Raw genomic sequence first — 22,880 nt, forward strand, 5'->3', positions numbered from 1 at the left:
ATGGTGTCTAAGATATACTTAGAAAGTACATACAAACTTAGAAAAGTTGCATTGGTACTTGCCTGACTTGGGATCGAACCCGCGCCCTAATAATAAAATAATTTATTTAATTATAGGAAAGTATTAATGCTAGAGCAAGGAGAAAACATAGGAATCCGTGCTTTCTTTACTTGTAGAGGTTATTCAAAATAAAACTTTGTCCGTTACGTATTGAATCTGTTTATTTTATTAAATGAGGTAATTTATGGCGGTTGTCGGAATCTGAAACGTACTTTAAACTCATGTGACGATCACTATATTTTAAATGTACTAACAAAAACATATATTAATACTGCCTATATCTGTAAGTTTTACTAATTTCAACAATTTACGAAATAGAATCAGATAGTTATTGAGGTTCAAGAAAAATAATGCTTACCCAGTCGAACAGAGAGACTAAATTATATCCTTAATCGTTGCTACCATACTAAAAATATAAAACTTAACTATCTTTACCATCATAGAATATAAGCGTATGAAACATACCGATTAACTTAAATAAATAAATTATGAAATGTGACAATGTTTTAGTGAGCTTAGCTATTCTATTAAGAACTAAAACTATACTAGAAACTTAAAAAATAAATAAGAAATCCTTTGTCAGCAACGTGTATCCTTGATTTCGCTTTCTGATGATATACTAACAGCATCAGGGTCTTCCATTGGCGTGGCCGTTCTACCAGGCTCAGTATCCAAACTGTCGACAGTCCCCTGACTATCAAACGACATCTTCCTAATATCATACGTGGAGTATCTGTAGATATCAGGACTGATCCTATCGTTGGAACCAGTACTAAACGTGTTGGCCCTCATTAAGAAGTAGCGACTCCTATCTTCGATTCTGTAGAAGTCCATGCTGTCTTTCTTCTTGATAAGGTTGAAGTTTTCGTCGAGGGGCACGAAGTAGGTTTTTATGTAGCCAGCCCCTTTGACAAAGGTTTCGCCTCGGCAGGTCGTTAGGATGCCACATTCGTCCAATATGATGGCTGTGTTTTCTGTCACCTGCGTGAATAGTTAATCATAGTTTTAGCTACTGTGGAATTAAAATATGATGAAAATAGTGCAACGGATTTTGCTTTCATTACCTGTATTTTGCCAGATTCACCTGTGGAGTCCATTCTTGATGCCATGTTGACTGCATGTCCCCAAATGTCGTATAAAGGTTTCTGTGATCCTACAACGCCAGCTGCTACTTCTCCATTTGACATACCTGAATAAAACAAAACAATGCACAATCTAATATGATTGCTCAGTCTAATGACGCAATTTTGTCAATTCGTTATCAGTTAATTGATCATTTATAGCTTCTTGAAAAACGTCGTTTATCTATTTAGGATATTGGCTGATTGAAACAAATTATTCATATAATGAAAATAGAACACCAAGGATAATGAAGTCAGAACTTGGATATCTAAATAATAATAGTAGCTTACCAATACGTAAGTTTAAGCCCTCAAAGCTCTGAAACGAGCCTCTATTGAAGTTCTGCAGCTGCATCATCATTGCTGCAGCGAATTCCACCATGGTTAGCACCACAGCTCGACTGTATGGGCTGTTCTGGAGACTTTCATGATTCGATACGGAGTCTATAGATTCTCGCCTACTCGGGTCTAGTCCACAAGCGGCCATGTATGTCCAACCAGCCATCTTGATCTTCTCCACTTTGTAATCTGAAGTTCCTGTCAGAAGCAACTAAAAACAAAAGCCAAATAAGTTTCATTTTGATAATTACTGAAATAATCACTTAAAACAATTGATCAGTCTTTACGTACTCTATCAAAATCTGATATGATTTCATCCAGGATGCTCAAGAGGAATTTGTCACTCATGTCCGCATCTCCTTCCATCCCAAGTTTGTAATCAGTTAGCGATGCAAACATCACTGCTACGTTGTCATACTTTTCATAATACAATTCATCCAGAGATCTGTTTAGGTTCAGGTATACTTGAACTGAAAATGGACCAGAATTTTAAAATTCCAATACCTTAGTCTTAATCTATAATTGGGTATAAGAATTCAAAATCAGGATACGAACCTACATGCGCCGGGAGAATATTCTCAAGAAGCATGTTATTTACTTTCAACATAGTTTCTGCTTCACTTTGTTCGTCACTTAGTTGTAACTGCCACAAGTGATCTAATCTGTTTCTGTATTCAGTGGTCCTATCAATCCAGTACAGAGTCACGGTTATCACTATGACAGCTAAAGTGTGAGAAATACGAGGATCCAGTCCAACATTCCAAGCCACATCGTCGATAAAAAGCGAAGTTTTGATCTCCCAAACGATCCATAAGTAGAAGAAGGTCATCCCACCGGCGACGATCCATTTGAATATGAAGAAAACTCTACTGAACAGAAAGTTCAAGAGCAAGGCCAGGCCCCAACACTGAGTCACATGCTGGAAAGAAAGGTAGTGTAAGACGATCTGAATGACTGCTTATACATAGAACGAAGGTAAAGAAATGTGATTACCCACGAAGATATACAGTTAGATAGAACGGTTTCAGCAGCCGGCACCTCAACTTCAGTACACGCGATAACGTTGACCACAGAAGTAGCAGCAAGACTTATACTTATCATTAAGTAAATAACAGTTCTTATCTTGGCCGATCTTATGATTTTGGCTGAGATATCGTAGATCCATCGCAGGTATTTGTTTCTGGGTTCTTCAAAGCCTTTGTATTTGGTCCATAGAAATTGGAACCAAGTGAAGGGTTGCATTAAAATTAAAGCTAGTAGAAGAGCACTAAGTAAAACCCAAGCATACCATTGAAAACCTTCGAACCTGAGAAGAGAAAAAGTGTCAGTAAACAAGTGGATTTTTTTTTCCGACGTCAAAAATCATCAAATGACCCCTCCCGCTGTGGGTTAGCAGCGGTGAGGGAGTGTCAGACTCTTACTGACTAAAAACCGTCGTATTCCGTCATAGGCCTTTTATGTACCAGGGCCGCGGTATCTCTTTCGAACAACCCGCAGCCCCGGAAAATAAAAGGGGACGGCGCGTACGCAGTCCCCACTACCAAAAATAACGCGTCCGAGTTATCCACATTAGGGATAATCGCAGGGGTCAACCCATCCGCAGTGCAATGGATGGACCTCGCTCTGGGGGAACCGCCTTCTTGATCACGGTATCCCCTACGCCAGGTAAAGAAAACAGATAAAATGAAGTACATTTGATGCTAAACTTACCATCTGGTAGTGAGTCCGTTAATCAGCAACATAAGTGAGAAGATAATGAGACAGCAGGTAATGTAATATTTGAAGAGTGGGTCGGGCAGCAAGAGGAATTTCTTTTCCATTTGAAAGTCTTTGAACATTAAAGTAAATCTGTTCAATTTTGATTCGTTTCTAAAGTGTTCTCTGAAAAAATGAGACTTTATGCAATTTAAGCTTTTCTGTAGTTTACTCGTAGTCTTAGGTAATATATATAATTTTCAAATAAAAAAATGATTTAATATTGTTTTATCTGAGATAAGTATTTCCGCCAAACTAGGCGCGCGCGAGCCTAAAAATGATAAGCCTTATATATTTCCGTCTGCCGGAAATATTTATCGTTGGATTTGGTTAATAGCAAATTATAACTCTCAGATTTGATAAGTATGTCTAAACTTACTTTCCGTTCGTCATATCTTCTATTTCCTTTGCCATTTGAGCATCAGCGGCTTTCAACATTTGCTGATATTCTACCAAATTTTCATCCATAAACGTAGTGGTTCTTCGGAAGTTATTAGCGCTTCTATTTTCCGATCGCTACTAGAAATACATAAATAATATAGCACATTATTGTATGAAAAGGTTTTTGAAATGCTTTGTTGGTATTATGTTTTGTACTTACTCTAGCAGACGTGTTGGTCTTCGTTATTATTTTGTTGAAACCTACAGACGCTCTTCTAAATGGTTTGTATTCTAGAGCCTGAAAGGTATGTGTAGATTACTATCTCATATTTAAATCACCTTTCAGAAGTAATGTGTAACGGTGTAAAGATTTACCCGAGATGGTCTCGACAGCAGATACGTTTCCAATTTGTTTTTCATAATAAAGGGATCATTTTGAGATTCAAAGTTAGGTTCAATAATATATTCCCTGGCGTAATCCAAGAGTAATTCGAGAGTTTGTTTGGTCACGTGCACTTTTCTGAAATTAGAAAAACTGCATTACAGACTGATACACAGAGATATGTAATCTTTGTGTTATTAATTGAATACACTTGTACCTACATAATACCTAAAGATAATCCATGATTTGTTAATCAATGTAATTGTTATCTGTTTTAGTCTGCATTAATAAGCATTAACGTCATAATAATTTTCACACCATTTTTGAAACTTTAATCTTCCGGATTTCTCTCTTCAGTATATTTAATTAATAAGGGGAAAGTGCAATTTTGGGAATAAAATAAAATTATTGTTTCATACCCAGCTTTACCCGTGGACTCCATTTTGTTGGCAATTGTAACATCCTTGGACCAAACGTCGTATTGCCATTTTCTGATACCGATGAGACCGCTGAGGATCTTCCCGGAATGAACGCCTATCCTCATATCTATATTTAGCGACCGCTTCTCTCTGCAATCGGTAAAAATTGGAATGAAGTTGGTATTTAAAGCTTTGTGTTTGAAATAAGAATATGCCTGTAACCTGATTATTATCGGAAGCCAATATCACTAGAGAAACACCCGAAAGTGTTTCGTTGAAATACGATGTCGCAACGAAAAAGCACTCAAACAAAAACAAAAACAATTGCTTATCAAGCTAATTGTCAACTGTTTGTGGTAATCTGTCACTTGTCAGGCACAAGACAAAAGCACCCAGTGATAACAAAAAGAAGGCCTATTTACCGTTTTCGAAGTGGTTCTAAAATGATTTTGGGGTTTGCTACTGGGGGAATTATCCAATCTTTAGTTAAATAAATATATTTTTCCAGCATTTTCTAGATTCATGTTCAATATATTATGTATATCAATGCAGTCATACCTAACATCTTTAATGATGTTGATCATCTCGAGTCCAAGATCGACACAGTTCTTAGCGTGTTGAGCACTCGGCTTTGGTATACCACTGACGCAATAGTAGCAGTCTCCCAAAAACTTTATCCGGAGTACATCGTGTTCCTGAAAAATAATTTCTGCCACTGAACTATGTTTTATAGTTTGAACACAACATAATAGCTCAGCCTCATAAGTTAACAATTTTATAACTAAATCTCTATGTAAAAGTTGTTATGAACATTCAAAGTAGTTGGACAGCTAGTTGTCATAGATTTGCAACGATGCAGTGAAAGGAAATGCTTATCGCGTAATTAGGTAGGTATGCCATTTTAATTTGCTTTTTAACAAATATATGAAAAGTCTTGCCACATTCTGTATCATGTTCTTCAAAACTGTCAAGATGCTGTACCTCAGAAGCTTCATCGAATCTTCCGAAGAGCTCGTTGAGCAGCTCCACCATCCTCATAGGCGACAAGGTAGTGGATATCATCGTGTAATTGACCACGTCGGCGTACAAGATGCTCACATTGTCATGTTCCGCTACGTACAACTGGCTATAAAAGTATGGTGGGTACTTAAATTTAAAATCCCAACAACAGGTTTTTAAAAGGCGTCATTAGGGATCAGGGTAACTTTTATGATATCCATCTAAGTAGGTACAGAACCAAAAACTTTGACCTACGCAAAAGAACCGCCATGAAATTCTGTTTAGATGGAACTTTTTCTATCTACAGTCTTCCAAATTCAATACAAAAATAACAAGTTAATTTGACTTAGGGCTGATTTTTCAATCGCCAGATAACTTCTATCTGAGGAATATTTTTAACGTTTTGACAGAATTTGTATGGAAAATATGTCAAACCGCCATATTTATTCCTCAGATAGAAGTTAACCGATGATTGAAAAATCAGCCCTTAGTGTAGAGTTATATTAGTCTGTAATCGTTTAGAGGAGAAATTGGGGGGAACTTACTTGAATTAACTTACTTGAATGATTTCATATTGTGGCTCAAAGAACGTGTTTCGAGGCCAAGAAACATGTTTCTGATGTCTTGACGTACTTTAGAAACGATGTGTTCAGGCAAGATGCTCATCATCAGACGTTCCTGAAAAAAATATTTAATTATAGTTCATTGTTTAAAAAGCGTGAAGAGCGGGGCCTGGTATGATTTCCAGCCTAGGCTGATAATATTTTTATTTTATATGGTTTTAAATTAAATAATATTTTTAATTAGCCTAGTGAGGTAAGTATAATTGGTATTAGAAATATACATACATAGGTATATTGCGAGGATTTCAGTTTCTCAATAAATCTATTCAGTAACCACGAAAGGTGCTTGTATGTTTTACCTAGTAAATCCGTTACTACCGGACCAATTACCGCTTCATCGAAAGCTATGTATAAAAATATATGCTTAATTAAGTAAGAGTTAGTGGAAGTTACATACGACCGAATTCCGCTGAAATGTGTGTTGTTGTAAGTACTTAATAAGTGTTACCTGTAATTAAAATTTCTGAGTACTGAGATAGTTTCGGCATTTCGCGCTATCTATGTAAGATTGATTTTAAAGACTGTGTGAGGTTAAACTAAGTTCTCAGTATTACATTAAATAAAGAAATGACATTAGTTAGGTATTAGATCATCTACTTTATCAGTCATTTGTACACATAGAAGGAAAAAAATAAATAAGGATTATGTCGATGATCTAGCATTATTATCGCTATTATCTAATATTTAATTAGAATTAAGGAATTTTGCTAAACAGCTCATTGTTTTTCAAATGCTTACGAATTAAAATTTTACTAGAGAAAGGAAAATGTACTCTCGTTTACTTCCTTCTTATACATACAATGTCAGAATTATTAGTAATATTAGTAATCAATCATTATTGGATAATCGCTTTAAATATAAGTACCTACGAGTTTTATCAAGAGATTAGATAATTCAGCTTTGGTTTATATTAATCTGGGTAAGGGAAAAAACCTTTGCACTAAGTGTAAATCATTTAGGTAAGTACTCTTACAAGGAAGGTCACAAATCGCAAGACGAGTCATTAGAGTCCGCGGCACAACCAAAAATAAGATTTCTTATTTACAGAGACACGGTATTACATATGTTTAGTTAGTTTACACTATGCTTAACATATCTCACCACTCAAACGGTAGGCAAATTTTGAGTAGATTGGGACTCAAGTACGTAATCAGTAAAAACAAAAAAATATATGTTAGAAATAATAGTCACAAAATCTTATTTTCTAAATCTGTATAGCTTGCCTAAGGTGAAATGACGCACCTACTCCTTACTATCGCTCTTACGCACAAAATCTTAACAAGAGGCACGCTATGAGATTTTGGATGACCTTTACGTGGAAATTACGTGGAAATTTTATTATCCAGTATGCTCACCTCTTGGTCCTTAACAAATTTGAGTCGCAGCGTACTTTCAACACACGCTCTCCGGTCTAAGAAGGATCGCCTCGTTACAATTTCATTCATCAGTCTGAAGTACACTCCCATCAGATTCACGCCTATTAGATAAATTATATCTGATGATACCTGAAATATACAGATTACTTAAAATATTTGAATAATGTGTAATTAATGTAATCTAATAATTCTTAAATATCTTAATAGTGGGAACCTAATTGGTGTTAGACTCAGGTATTAACTGTGCATTGATCAGCTAACCTTTTTTGGTACATTAACAGATGTCGGAATAGCTATAGTATTTTTGATGCATTATTATTATCATAACATCTACATGAGTCATCATATTTGGCCGATGGGTGGCGTGACTGATATATCAGTTGATTAGAATATTACTAAATAGCAATAATAATAAATAAATAGCTCTTACTGTCTTCCCAAAAGAAAGTCAATTACGCCAAGAGATAAAAATAAAGTCAGTTAATTAATTACGATAATTACTTACATGATTTCCGAGAATATTATCAAATCCAAAATATTTGATTGAAAAGTTTGTAATAATTATCTTTCCAATTGCATGTTATTATAGGGTACACATAATATTTTCAACACAATCGGATCTGTTTTGACTTTAAACAAAGTTTTTACTTACCACTATACCGATTTGTGGGTCCTGGTCATACGTGAAGAATGCAAAGATAAGAACATAGATGGTACTGACAAAGATGCCGAGGAATATAACCAAGAAGTTGTTCCTCATTGGGAGGAAGATGTAGCTTGATAGTAAAGCCATTGTGGCATAAGCTGGCCTTAAAGCAATGCCTTCGAAGTAACTGTAGACGCTAATGGCAATGTCTGAAACAAATGCGATGGGTGATGCATTACGGCTTATACCACCCTATTATGTATGGCCTACACTTAGGAAAATTTATGCAAATTATTCTTAAAGTACTTTTTATCCAGTTTCCTGGATAGAGCGAAGTGGAAAAAGAAGATACGGAAAGCGGACCCCGTCACAAGACGGGATTAACGCTACGAAGGAGATTCTAAAGTACTTTTCATATTATAAAAGCCCATATCACATATTGGTATTGGGAAAACTGTTACACTTATCAAAATGGACGTAGGCTGTTTTATGAATGACTTATATACTTGGAAGAAACTCAAGCAGAAAAGAAAGAAAGTTAAGTTTTCACCAATTAAAATTGTCTTTCTTACCTGTAAGAGCGAGATCCAAAGTTACGAGGAAAGTGACAAGAATTGGCATACAATAGCATTTCTGTTTCATGGGATAATACAAGGGTTTCCATAGAGTTAATATGGGTATGGCTATCCTCAATATGTACATTCCCATGGTTAAATACGTTGATGTCGACTGAATTGACTGGAAGAAAACCGTGATTAATGCAAATATCTCCATTTCGGGGTCCGTTGATACCTGCGAAATAATTCTGAAACTAGTCCTTCCACAAGTAGGTACGTTGCAAACTAAAAAATAAGTTGCATACAATTTTGTAGGTACTTGTGATTATTTTTAAATAATGGTATTTAGGAAATGAGTTTTTGCGTTGATTACATTTGGGATGGTCAATGAAAAGCCTTGTTCTTAAGTGGGGCTTCAAAGTAGGTTATCTTTTGTGAAAGTAAACGTCTCAGTTTCTTGTTGAAAACTTACCTCGGAAAATGTGCTAGCTACAACTAAGACTACGTGTACGGTAGAGAAGAATACTAATAACGTTAAGTAAATATAAATAAGCGTTTCTCTCAGTTTGTCATCATACTTTCTGTACAGTCCTTCTAGATCTTTTTGGTCGAATTGATCCTGAAAGAAAAACAAAATGTGTCAAGAATTTATAGTTTCCGCAAGATTGAAAATGGCAAGGTTAGGTTGATCAATAAGTGAATATATTTCTGTGATTTTAATTTATTCCCACTAAAATTATCATTACAAGCTCAATCTTTACTTGGCTTTAGTTGGTCTTAACACAGCTAGTGATAAAAGATTGGTAGAGCTACAAATGAAGTTATCGAGATCCGATTTGACAAGAAAATAAAAAAAGTCGAATTATAAAAAGACTTACCCTCAAATACTTCCAATTCCACTGTTTCCCACCAGCTAACTCCACCTCCTGCATTCTGAAGTCATGTAGCGATGACAGAAGGCTCGTAGCCCTGCCGGAATTCATGGAATACCTCGCCAAGAGCTCTAGGGCTCCCACTTGGAGCACCACTGACCCCATGGTCCGGGATAGTGATTGGTCATCCTGCTGATAAAATAAAAAATAAATGAGGTTGGAGGTTTGACAGGTTTTTTAGGTTGGCGGGATGGTCCAAGAGTGACGACGGTCATGAAATGTAAAGGTTCCACAAAGATACGTTGATGGTGTTCGAGTTAGCGCGAGTCCACTTTTAGCATGTGTTCGCGCACATTTTAGATTTTTCATTCACAGCGAATTAGGCTATTGGATTGATTTTAAATCTCAAATGAGCGTTATTTATCAATGAATTACACTTACAGTACAATTATTCATGAAATCCAAGATATAAGTAATAATCAGTAATTCCGTGAATGGCGCCATGGAATGTTACCGAATTCTTGGCTACTTATCTGCTCTCTAACATACTAATGTTTATTTATCGCATTTGATTTATTGATACAATCATCAATCAAATAGTATGTAATCTTTATACATAGATTGTATTAGGAGAAGATTACGAGGAATCGAAATTACTAGACGAATTCTTTTAGTCTAAAAATTGATTGAGCAACTAAGAAGAATAAGCAAACTAGATTTTTTTTTTAATGACAAAACTAAGTATCATTAAATAATAATTTTCATGTAGTTTGTTGGAATTGTCGATAATATATTGTGCAGTGCAAATTCTACAACACATCAATTTTTACTAATTCATAGAATTCATCGCCCAGCACTATTATAATTGGGAAATTCCCTATAATCTGATATATTGCAATACCTAAATGGCAACGGAACATAAAACAATAAATAATTACATTCTTTCATTTATGAATATTGTCACGAAGATAACATATTATTTATAACACAATTCATGGTACACTTACCTACAGTATCGAACATCACTGTGGAGTCTGACTATGCAGTTTTGTGTTATTCGCCACGATTAGAACGGGAATAGATATCAATATTAGTTTACGTCAATAAGCTGATCGTTCTAATTAAAAGCAACAATCTTTTATAGTTTCTTGTGCACTTGATGATGTGTGATACCTTTGCAACAATAATGGTACAAAACAGCAATAACCATTAACCAAGTATGCCAACATCAAATGTAAGTGACGCTCTAATTTAGCAATGATCAAACTGGCACTTTTTATACCATACGTGTAAATATTTATTTTCTAAAACAGTTGTTGGAATTGAAACTGAAAAAAATAGACTTTTTTTTTTCAAATTAATTTTATTGAAGGCATAATCGATTACCATCGAATAACTCGAATTCAGAAGCAAGTAGGTAATATAGGTATCGATAAAACATGGAATTTTACTACTGGGCTTTTCGAAACATGTGTCGCAACTATCAAACAGAACATTAGTTAGATTCAATTTATAACAATAGAAATAGAGATGTATATCAGTTTAGACGGTATCACGGCTAACTACTGGCTTTATCCGTATCCATATTGAAATATTTTGTTGATAACAGGATTACTGGAAAACAAGACATTGGCGTTAACATATATTTGCAATGTCAGGGAAGTCGCATTCAAATTGAATAAACTAAGTACTATAGGAACAGATATTCTTCTATTACTTGTATCTCTGTGAGCTTTACATTGAAGCTTTACTTCACCAGAGAATTCAACTGAGTACGATTTAAATTGGGTGAAAATACATTGAATCTATGTATTAGGTACTCATTAGTATTTAAAAGAAGAAAAGTTTGTTTGTTTGCTAGAACGCTAATCTTAGAAAAAATAAATTTGAAAAATTCTTTCAGTGTTAATAAATCAGTAAATAGCGCAATTATCAAAAAAGCGTATAGCCTACTTTCATTCCCATGCGTGAGTGAAGTACCTAATTCTTAGACGACGCGGGTAAAACCGCTGACCGAAGCTAATTTTGGATAAAGTTGGTGGACTATGCTTTACTTAGTTATCACAAAAAACCGTTCTTGTTTTGTTTTATTGATATATTTTACGAGGCGGCTTAGGTGGTCGATTACCTTTCATTGTTTAAAAATTTGATGACCAACTTTGAAGGATTCTGATAACATCATACATGCAATGTACTAACTAGAGGTTTCCGATTAAAATAATGATACCTATTAGGTGTAGCAACCGATATGTGGTTGCTTCAGAAACTAAAGTATCATACTGATTTTCATTGCAAAGTGTTCATACTCGTGTGTGAATGCGATAGTATTACTTATTTATCAATCGCGTATTCATTTTAAACATCTTAATAAAATTCTGTAAAGTTTAAAATTTATGTTACCCGACCTAACGACTACATGCCACAATTTTAACATCTACCTCATCCCATGATTTTACAACGGCTTATATGTTTATAAACATATATGAATTGGTAGTATTTGTAGACACGGTAATAGAAACGGAATGTGCAAAAATTACACTCACATAAAAACATAACCTAAGCAAATAAAACATTGATAAACCAATTATATCCGCATAAGATTAGCGGGAAATTACTGCATTTATCACTCTGAACCAATCAGTAAGCGCCAAGATTAAAACAAAAGACGCGCGAAATACATTTGAAAAAAGGAAAGAAAACAAAAGAAGATCTTACCATATTTGTCAACAAGATGTTTCAGTCATAAAAATTCAAAACAAAACATAACACTGCACTGAGTGACACACCGACTACCGATGACTACTGACTGACTCTGACTGATAAAGTCGCTGACTAAGGACGATTAATTTCGATAAGCGCCACTTTACGGCCACAGATATTAAGCAGATAGTGGCCGCGATTATCGTATTAAATTGTGATTCAATCAGGTGTATTAGGAATTCAATTATTTGGTATTATTGTTATTAGAAAATTGGGTATGCGAAAACCATGCCCTACAGTGAACTGATATCAAACCTGTAGTATCGGTTTTTAACAAACTGAAAACCTCATTTAATTTTATTAATCCTTAAAATATAAGGCATTGCACTGCACTGTCGATAGGTACTGCATACAAATCTGTTTGATGAAAAAAGTTTTTTTTTTCAAATCTATTATGCATGTGTAGGAGCCCTAACGGGACTTCATAAATAAAACGTTGTGCGGACTGTATTACATAGGCTTTTAATGCCGTTAAAATTACAATATCAACAAGAATACAGGTAAGTGCCCGTGGTCAAGCGCGTCGCGGAGAGAAGTGAAGGGAGCGCGGCCGCGGGCTCGCCAGCCGGGGCAGCCCCCGCCCCGGCCTCCGCAGCACTCCCTTCGGTCGCCATCGCGGTTGCTCGCTGAGGTGCGCCGACATACTCCCCGGGTTGAAGGATGCTCTTCAAAAGTCTTCGATAGGGAGCGGGCAGATGCAGTTGAAGGCACGACGAATGGTGCCCCTCCTCGTCTTCAGCTCAGCCACCCGCGTGACTCCGTCGACGCCGGGATAGGTCTTAGTGACCCGACCCAGGGACCAGAGCAGCGGTGGCGTCGTCTTGTCCTTGATCAGGACTAAGGACCCTGGTGTCACTTCGCCTCTGGAATTTAACCACTTTGACTTGGCCTGCAGCAGAGAAGTGTACTCATTATGGAAGCGTCCCCAGAAGTACTGTCTGATGTACTGGATCCTCTTCCAGCGATCCAGGCTCGTGATGTTGGCATCAGTCACCTGAGAGCATGGTACAGATAAGAGCGGTCGTCCAATTAGGAAATGAGATGGTGTGAGTGCTGAATAATCGTTAGGGTCCGAAGAAAGAGGTGTAAGAGGGCGTGAATTCAACACTGCCTCTATGTGAGTGAGACAAGTCGACAGTTCCTCAAAAGTGAAGTGTGTAAGACTAAGCAATCTTTTCAGGTGGTGCTTACAAGATTTAACAGCAGCTTCAGCAAGTGAATTAAAATGAGGGCTGTATGCAGGCGTGAAAATAAATTCGATTCCCTCCTGCGCCATTTCCGATGCAACATTTGATGCGTTAAGAAATTTGGTCATTTCATTAGACGCGCCTACGAAGTTAGTCCCGTTATCGGACGTGATGCTTCGGGGCTTGCCTCGACGCGCCACGAAACGATTTAGAGCGGCCATGTAAGCCTCCGTGGTGAGGTCTGTGACGAGCTCCAAATGTACTGCTTTTACTGCCGAACAAACAAAGATGCACATGTAGGCCTTTGTTAGTTTGCAACCACTTCCTTTGCGGTCGGCTATCAATACAGGCCCGGCATAGTCAACATAAGAATTTAAAAAAGGAAACTCAAAATTAGTTCTAGATGATGGTAGTTGACCCATCACAGGCTGCACATTTTGAGCTTTATGCCTGTAACATTTAAGACATTTACTCACAATAAATCTAGACAAGCTTCTACCACCTAGCGGCCAATAAGATTGTCGAATGTGCGACAGTAACAGCTGTGGACCAGCATGAGCAAGCTTTAAATGTTGCATTTGAAAAATAAGTTTGGTAAGAATGTGCTTACTGCATAAAAGAATGGGGTGCCTCACGTTGAAGTCATAGGGGGAGTTATCAAGCCTCCCGCCTACGCGAATAAGTCCGTGATTATCAATGAAAGGCGTCAAAGGAAGTAATCTACTTTTGCGTGGCAATTTTTGTTTGATTTTTAAAAGTTTATATTCTTCAGGGAACATTTGTTGCTGTGAGAATTTAATAATTGCATTTAATGAATTTTCTAGTTCTAACAATGAAAGATTGCCACACAACTTATTGTTTTTGTGTTTTAAATTGTAAATAAACCTTTGTATATATGTAAATATTCTTTGAATTTTAGTTAGGCTAGAATACTTTAATAGCAAGTTATGAATGAAAGATGAATGAGAGGTTACGTCTGTGTGATGAACATTATGTGAATGATCGTTACTATTAATATTAAAATGAGTCACTACTTCCGGCAAATCATGCTTCTCAGTGTTTGGCATTGTGGGCCATTCACTTTCATTATGTAATAAAAAAGAAGGTCCGGACCACCACAGAGGTGTTTCCTTAATAATATCGGCCCGGAGACCACGAGAAACAAGATCAGCCGGGTTGTCCTTCGACGGTACGTAGCTCCAGGTATGACCACATGTGCTCTCTTGTATCTCATTTACTCTATTTCTAACAAAAGGTTTTAACTGGTTAGAAGGAGTAGAGAGCCAACCCAAAACTATAGTGGAGTCACACCAGAATCTACACTTGGAAATGGGGATGGTGAGAGATTCCTGAACCCTAGTACACAGCCTTGCACCCAACAACGCTCCACAAAGTTCAAGCCTCGGGATGGTAGTAGGTTTAATGGGCGCAACACGGTTTCTGGAAACTAGAAGTTGTACACCTGTGGCTCCAACACTATTACATGACCGAATGTACACACAAGCGCCGTATGCCTTTTCGGATGCGTCGGTAAAAACATGTACTTCGTGTGCAATGGAGTCTTCATGCAAAACGCAACGAGGAATCTTTAAATAATTTAACGCCGTTATTGTGCTCTCAAACAAAGACCAAGCGTCCCTTACCTCGAGCGATACTGCATCATCCCAGTCGTATTTATTCAGCCAAAGACGCTGCATTAGTATTTTCGCCTCGACAACGCACGGACCTACGAGGCCCAGTGGGTCGAAAATCTGACTGATAACAGAGAGGATGTGACGTTTAGTGACTTTATTAGCAGACGTTATATTTATTGTGTAAGTGAGTGAATCAGAGTCACAAACCCAATTAAGCCCTAGGGTTTTAGATTGAGCTGGGTTGAGACCATGCTCAGAAAATTGAAGAGTGTTATTATCATTGTTATTTACTACTTCTGAATTAATTTGTTTTAAAATTTCTACGTTATTTGAACGCCATTTGCGTAAGTTAAATTTAGCCGATGAAAGAACTGATCTTACTGCTTTTGTTATATCTACAGTGTCAGATATGGTGCTCCCGCCACTTAAATAATCGTCGACGTAGAAGTCGCGCTGTATGGCTCTCTTTACCCGATTATCCTCAATGTTATCGGCCAAACTTACCAAACATTTGGTGGCTAAATAAGGAGCAGACGCAGTACCGTAGGTCACTGTATTTAATGTGTAAGATCTGAGAGGTTCTGATGGATCAAAACGAAAAACAATTTTTTGAAGAGAGCGCTGGTCTGGACTGAGCTGGATACCTCTATACATCTTCTCTACGTCACCTGAGACCACGTACTTGTGCTGACGAAAACGTGTTAAAATGGAAAACAGATCGTCTTGCACTACCGGACCGACCATCTGAATGTCGTTAAGCGACACTCCCGTACTTGTAGGGGCTGATGCGTCGAAGACTACGCGTAGTTTAGTAGTGGTGCTAGAATCCCTAATGACTCCATGATGTGGAATGAAATATTTTGTCTTGGAATTTTCAGGTGAAGGAGTACAGCCCGTGTCTAATGTCATATGACCTAAGCGCTCGTACTCACGCAAGAAATCATTATATTTACTGTGAAAGGAAGGATCATGCTTAAATCGCCGCTCAAGGGAAAGGAAACGATTCCTAGCATTAACATAAGAATGTCCTAGCGAGCTTGGATCTTCCTTAAAAGGCATTTTAACAACAAACGCGCCATCACTATTACGGACGGTGGTTTCTGCAAAATGTTGTTCACACATTCTCTCTTCAAGAGAGAGCGAATGCTTAGATGAGACTTGGTCAAGCTCCCAAAATTGAGTTAAGTCGGGAGTGACGCTGGAATGATGGCAAAAGTGAGTAGACGCAGAGGAAAGAAAACTAGATTGATGCGAAATACTACCAGATACAAGCCATCCAAATTTAGTTTCGCACAATTTAGGTAGATTTTTTCCTAAGTCTATCGTGTTTGACCCTATGACATTCCAAAATACTTCAGCCCCTACTAGAATGTCGACAGCCGACGGAACGTTAAATTTCGGGTCTGCCAATGTAAGGCCTGAAGGTATGGATAAATGTTTAACATTTACAAACGAAGATGGTAGGACCTTTGTGATCTCAGGTAGAACGTGGCAATCGATGTCTACAGTAAAGGCACAGCATAAAGACTCTATAGAAAGGTGACAAGACTGTGTACTGGTGGAAACATGATTGTTAATACCCGTTACCTTGGTGCTCATACCGCGTTGTGACAAACCCAGTTGCTCCGCTAAACTCTGCGTGATAAAGTTGGCCGTACTGCCGTTGTCCAGCAGTAGGCGCGCAGTAAACTTCTTACCCGTCGCACTGGTCACTTTCGCCAAAGCTGTGGACAGGAAAACATGCGAAGAAGTAGCAAGCTGCATAGAATTAGCTGAAAGCGCAACATCTGAAGTAGTTGGCGATACAGAAAGAAGTGCAGAAGGCAGAGGATTAGAAAGTGGTTTGGGTTCACTAGCTTCTAAATGCAAAAGCGTATTGTGCTTAAGTTTGCAGTATCTGCAATTTGAAAACTTACAGTTATTAGCAGAATGCCCAATACGTAAGCAATTGAGACAAACAGTTAAGTCTTTTGCCTTTTGTATGCGATTTTCTATAGATAAGCTTCTAAAAGATTCACATTTATATAAAGTATGTACTTGGGAGCAAAGTGGACATTTATTATTGTTTTTATGAGAATTATTATTTGATTTATTTGAGTGTTTTTGTTTAGATGAATTATTATTATGTTTATTTAAATTAGTGTTACTATTCAAGGCCACAATATTACTATCCTGAAAGTTACATTCCACAGATTCCAACCAGTCTGCTTTCCTGTTTAGAAAAGAACAAAATTGAGTAGTTGTTGGATAACCTACTATGTTGTTATTCCTGTATTCCTCCCATTCACGACTTGTGATTAAATCTAGCTTTTTGACCATGACAAAAATGATGATGTCATCCCAATGCTGAGTAGGCCTTTTTAAATTTGCTAGTGCCCGAATATTTTTATTAATGACGTCAACAAGATTTCTAATGGAAACACTAGACTCCTTATTTATTGACTTAACATCAAAGAATAAAGCTTGCAAATGATTGGCCACAAGCAGGTACTCATTGTTATACCGCTCACACAACAAGTCCCAAGCAATCTTATAATGATCACTACTAAATTCTATATTTTTAATTAAAGAGGCTGCAGTACCTTGTAAAGAAGCACGCAAGTAATGGAACTTATTTATGTTGCTTATGCTATCGTTATTGTGAATCAATGACGTAAACGTGTCCCGAAACTCGAGCCAGCATTGGTAGTTCCCGTCAAAGTGAGGCAAATCAATTTTTGGCAAACGAACAAAGCTATTAGAAACATGTGCACCTGAGTCAGCATCTTTGAAGCCCGCCTCAGAACCAGCACCGTTGACCGAAGAACCGAGCAGGCTGCGCGTGAGTGCCACCAGATTGAAGAACTGGCGGTCAAACTCCTCACGCTCCACGAACGCAGTCTCAGCATCATCGGCAAGCATTTCGATTTCTGTCTGCAATTCATCAAATTGGCTATGTAAGGAATCGAACTTATTAAAACGTTCCTGCAGGTCTAATCGTTGCATCTCAGATATATGTGCACTACTTTTAACTAAATTTAGATAGTTGCTGTAAATCGTAAGCTTTGATTTTAATGAACTACGTTTTCTAAGTAAAGTCTTTAAAGCGTCTGCCATTTTGAAGTGCAATTAACAAAGCAAAAACCGCACGTGTTTAACTGCAGTAAGGCGATAGATACCACTAATGAGCTTCTTATAGAAAAAACAGCTGCGCGCAAACAAAAGGGACCGGTTCTAATTACTGAGATCGGTCAAGGTTACGTTAACACCTGTGTGGCGTGAGTGGCGTGCGCGCACAAGTGTTACTATAAATTATGCAATTATGAAGAAGCGTCGAAATAAACACTGCGTTAAAGCACTATTGACAATAAATCACTTGTGAAGGGGGAAATGTACTTGCTCAACGAAATAAATGGGAAAAAACGATTATTCACCAAGAAAAAATTGGAAAAAAATAACTAAATTGGAACGACTCACTCAAATAAGTAGTTTATACTCCCAGTAAATGACTTCAGCTCCTTATAAGGCGAAGCACGCTGCACGAGTACGACTTCTTTGTCTTCGTGTTCGGTGGCCACGTTGAAGTTCCACGCGGCATCGGCGATGACCGTTGACCGTTGACCGTTGAAAATGACGATGCGGAATCGACGAATTTTAACGACACGACTGGCGTTAATTTATAGCGAAGGACCAAACTGTAGGAGCCCTAACGGGACTTCATAAATAAAACGTTGTGCGGACTGTATTACATAGGCTTTTAATGCCGTTAAAATTACAATATCAACAAGAATACAGGTAAGTGCCCGTGGTCAAGCGCGTCGCGGAGAGAAGTGAAGGGAGCGCGGCCGCGGGCTCGCCAGCCGGGGCAGCCCCCGCCCCGGCCTCCGCAGCACTCCCTTCGGTCGCCATCGCGGTTGCTCGCTGAGGTGCGCCGACACATGAGAAATGAATCCTTCCGTGGGTGTATGTAGCGTAAATAAACTTATTAACTTTTTAAACGAAGGTTCCATCCATACCTTCACCGTTCTATCGTTGTTGCTTTTTCGAACGAAAGCCAGGCAATGAACATTTTTCTTTTTTAAAAGATACGAAATAAAAAAAAAATCTTTAACAAATAACAACAATATTACCTGCAATCTGAACACTATTTGCACCATTTAACTTTCTTATTTATTTAACTGTATTGTAATGTTTTCCGCACACTCACAGTTTGTTCAGCACTTAGGAACAACTGACTGATACACGAGCATATAACTGACACCTTTGCGTTTACACAATATAACCATTGTCCGTACTAAGTGGGTTGCGTTTATATTGCCAATTGTTTATTAGTAAGTCTTTTTAGTTGCTGTACTAGTCCTTAGCTCGTTTCTCTTCTTACTGAACTGTTCCTAATTTATTTGGGGTCAGCGCACTTCAATTTTGCTATCAGCCAAAATACTAACATTCACTCCATATTTTTCATGTCACCTTTCAAGCAATCTAGCCATCTTCGGCCTGCCTATCCCTCTCCGTCCATACACATTCATATTTCACATACCTCTTTTTTATGATGGAACTCAGTACAAATCAGTTTCTAGGGAGGTTTCTAACTTGCTGTGATAAGATGATTTTTAGAAATGAGTCAGTACTGATTATGTCTTAATCACGATGACAAACACAGTTATATTAATTATTATTTCTGATCACAAAGTACCTACTTTTTACTTTTCCCTTTCTTCGAGGTACCACACCATACCTCCGAAATCTCATATAGTTTACATCAGATACATGTTGATGGACTTAAAATAATAAGTGATAGGTAAATATAGAAATCTATCACGGTGCAGGTACACCCGTGAGAATGGTTTACAGCAAACTAGATGAACACATCCCTCTAATTGAGTGTGAAGTTCGTTTACTTTGTTACCGACTGTTATGAGCCGTACTTGAGAGAAGGTGTGTACTCTGTGAGTGATAATTGGTTATTTAAATAAATATGTGATGGTGAAACGGTCATTGTTTTATGTTTTATTGATAAATTTTTGGACAGGCAATGGGTCATTGTTTCATGTGAATACTTTACTTAACCTCTTTCTTTTTAATGTCAGGTTTTTTTGTTTGTAATTTCCTATTTTTTAGGGTTCCGTACTTAAAGCGTAAAACGGGACCCTATTGTTTTCGCTCCTCTGTCCGTCCGTCCGTATGTCACAAGGCTGTATCTCATGAACCGTGATAGTTAGAGAGCTGAAATTTTCACTGATGATGTATTTTTGTTTCCGCTATTAAATATTTTAGGGGGCTCCCATACAAAAAACGTGATTTTTTTGTCCCTTTTATAAATAATGGTACGGAACCCTTCGTGCGCGAGTCCGACTCGCACTTGGCCAGTTTTTTTTTATAACTATTGTCTACAAGTCGCCTACGAGTTTGGCTTGTGGAAAAGTTTTGGCGAAAAAATTCTTAAAAACCCTTCAACGGTTAAGTTGGCTCTAGTAATTTCATTTAAGATTCCAAGATTTCAGAAAATTCTTATATTAGGATGTTTAGATACCTACATAGGACATTAAGATTGCTTGTAAAAACTTACGCTAATATTGAAATGTAGTACTCCCTTTGCAATTAACTCGATGCACTTTAGAAGAACTTTGATTTATTTTGAGAATTTTCATAAAGTTATCTTTGTTTGGGGATCGTCTTAGTGCCCTCTAACGCAGAAGCAAGAAAGCGTCGCCTATTGCGTTAGTTGCTGAAGGTGAGTGCTACGTAAAACGAGTCCCAGATGGCGCAGCTAGTTGCAACGAGAAGGAAAATGAACTGAAGCTGTGTATGAATTGAAACTTTAAGTAATATTGTATACGTGTAAGTATTCTGAAGGTATGCATAACTGAAAATTGCTGTAAATGAAAAACTAGGTGTCAATATACGATTAAAATTAAAGTTAAAAATTGGGAGATAAAAAAACATAAAATAATGCGTAGCCTTACGGTGCTTTTACATTAGTATATTTTGGGCTCGGTTTTTATGCGCGACATTTCTGTGCGGTAAGAACCCTGTCGCTCGGTTCCAGTAATTGGACTATCCAGTGTTTCCCTGAGATTAGCGTGTTCAAGCAAAGACCCTCTTCTGCGTTATAATATTAAGTATAGATAGTTACTTACCGCTTTCTGCAGCAAGTACAAGATAGGTAAGTCGGTACCAAAGAAAAAAAGAATTGCTCCCTAGCATTGTCACTAACTAAATAATATTCTTTAGCGAAGTTGTAACAAGTTCGTTTCCAATCTAACTTTTCGTTTATCGTGCAATCCATTATTTTTGTTTAAGAATGCGACGATTTTGTAAATTACGTACCTACAGCTACGGACGGAATAATTGCCAAAGTTGTTTCGCTTCATTTGGATGTAAATAATGGAAATTATACTCAGGTACTTACAGGAAGTTTAAAGCAGCAGTCTAACAATAATTCTTTAAACCTTTTGGTTTTAAATCAACCCCTACGTACGTATATTTTATGCAACCAGTGTTAAGTGAGTGACATCTTTATGCGATTTGTTTGCGAACGATTGTAAGACACCGGATACTTGTCGGTATGTCAGGAGTACTGTGAGATGACCGCGTGAATATTTTTTTTAAACAATCGTAACTGGCACCGACCGTTTTTGCTTACAAAAAATAACAAATCCTTGAAATATTTTGTAAACTATCCGTCAATTACAGCATTTTTTACCACAAGTCACCTTTCATTAATCAGTTGAATACAAACTCAAAAAACTACCTATAATATTAAAAAAAAAACTTTAAATAGACTCGTTAACGTGAGTCGACAGTTTTTTACGATGATCAATGATTAAATCTAAGCAGGTGCATATCAGTAAGCCTATAAGCAAACTCACCTGTCCACAGATGTAATCTCAATGCGGTCAGTTTTTACCTAATCAATATTACCGGCTAGAAAGAGGTCTGTAGTTTTGAAGAGACTTATAATGGAGATGTCTATGTAATGTTTATTTTGAAGGCACGCTTGGTGTGTGAAGTTAGCTACTGCACTGTTTGTCGCGTGTTCTATTCCAGTGTGATAAAAGTGTATAATGTGCTGTATATGGTACTTGTATTGTATATTGTATTTGTAGTGTGAGGGTTAAATATTGTTGCTTAATCAACTGTGTGGGAGTTTTTTTTACTATATGCGGTAAAGAACCTACTTACGTGCTAGGTGGTCAGTTACCAATTTTTATCATCTGACCACATAGGGATTTTATATTTGCTTTTAACTATTTTTAAATAGTTTCAGATTTCGAACTGGGTTACTTGTTACGTAAGCGTTCTTACAAGAATTGATAGAATTTTCATCCTTTGTTTAGCACATTCTATTTTCTAGTCAAGAGCTCTTACTTTGACTACTATTTACTGTGTTGGTCGATGTTTAGTCGTAAAGTTACGTCGCCGATATAGAAAACTAGCTTTTGCCCGCAACTTCTTTCGCGTGGAATAGTAAATTCTGGTAGATTTTTGGTTTGACCAATAGGTGGCGCTATATGTCCGGAATAAATTTTATTTTTATATTTTTTTGTAATAAAAACTATCCTATGTCCTTTCTCAAGTTTCAAACTAAAAAAATAAAATAAAATAAGAAAATTAAATAAGTAGTTACCTAATAGCGTTCAGCTATAGGGTACTTTTGGCTAGTGGCTCAGTAAAAGTATCTAAGAGTTTCCTGGGATAAGTCTGTAGATGGTAAATCGAAAAGGGCTATGTAACAACTGTGAATTGCTCAACTTGTTTTAAGCTTGTGGATATTTAGTGTGAGCAGA

The 22,880-nt window shown here is 37.2% G+C and overlaps 2 protein-coding genes and 1 non-coding gene across 7 annotated transcripts; all 3 read right to left on the reverse strand.

Moving 5' to 3' along the window:
* Positions 1 to 203: 203 nt before the first annotated feature.
* Positions 204 to 12,396, reverse strand: LOC124645791 (adenylyl cyclase X E-like). Of its 3 annotated transcripts, none has more exons than XM_047185691.1 (20): positions 12,246 to 12,396; positions 9,537 to 9,722; positions 9,131 to 9,277; positions 8,674 to 8,893; positions 8,108 to 8,310; positions 7,435 to 7,584; positions 6,016 to 6,134; positions 5,439 to 5,583; positions 5,016 to 5,152; positions 4,458 to 4,607; positions 4,032 to 4,176; positions 3,877 to 3,954; positions 3,655 to 3,791; positions 3,231 to 3,401; positions 2,514 to 2,826; positions 2,076 to 2,439; positions 1,812 to 1,990; positions 1,473 to 1,731; positions 1,125 to 1,249; positions 204 to 1,041 (listed from the first exon to the last, which is right to left on the reverse strand). In XM_047185691.1, exons 1-20 carry the CDS (start codon positions 12,246 to 12,248, stop codon positions 640 to 642), a joined length of 3,633 nt encoding a protein of 1,210 aa, XP_047041647.1. In that variant the 5' UTR covers positions 12,249 to 12,396; the 3' UTR covers positions 204 to 639. The 3 variants fall into 3 exon arrangements, with proteins under 3 accessions (XP_047041647.1, XP_047041664.1, XP_047041655.1); XM_047185708.1 differs by having other exon boundaries at positions 8,674 to 8,839; positions 12,246 to 12,394; XM_047185699.1 differs by having other exon boundaries at positions 9,537 to 9,719; positions 12,246 to 12,317.
* Positions 3,032 to 3,193, reverse strand: LOC124635583. Its single transcript, XR_006985031.1, has one exon. It is a non-coding gene; the product is annotated as a U1 spliceosomal RNA (small nuclear RNA).
* Positions 12,397 to 12,733: 337 nt separating the features above from the next.
* LOC124645810 lies at positions 12,734 to 19,054 on the reverse strand. 3 transcript variants are annotated; one of them, XM_047185737.1, is made up of 2 exons: positions 16,699 to 19,054; positions 12,734 to 13,284 (listed from the first exon to the last, which is right to left on the reverse strand). In XM_047185737.1, the coding sequence occupies exons 1-2, from the start codon at positions 18,205 to 18,207 to the stop codon at positions 12,958 to 12,960; spliced, it is 1,836 nt and encodes a 611-aa protein (XP_047041693.1). In that variant the 5' UTR covers positions 18,208 to 19,054; the 3' UTR covers positions 12,734 to 12,957. The 3 variants fall into 3 exon arrangements, with proteins under 3 accessions (XP_047041693.1, XP_047041677.1, XP_047041684.1); XM_047185721.1 differs by having other exon boundaries at positions 15,121 to 19,054; XM_047185728.1 differs by having other exon boundaries at positions 12,734 to 13,179; positions 15,121 to 19,053.
* Between the last annotated feature and the right edge of the window lie 3,826 nt (positions 19,055 to 22,880).

The sequence above is a fragment of the Helicoverpa zea genome, chromosome 1 (assembly GCF_022581195.2).
Source record: "Helicoverpa zea isolate HzStark_Cry1AcR chromosome 1, ilHelZeax1.1, whole genome shotgun sequence".
NCBI lineage: Eukaryota > Metazoa > Arthropoda > Insecta > Lepidoptera > Noctuidae > Helicoverpa > Helicoverpa zea.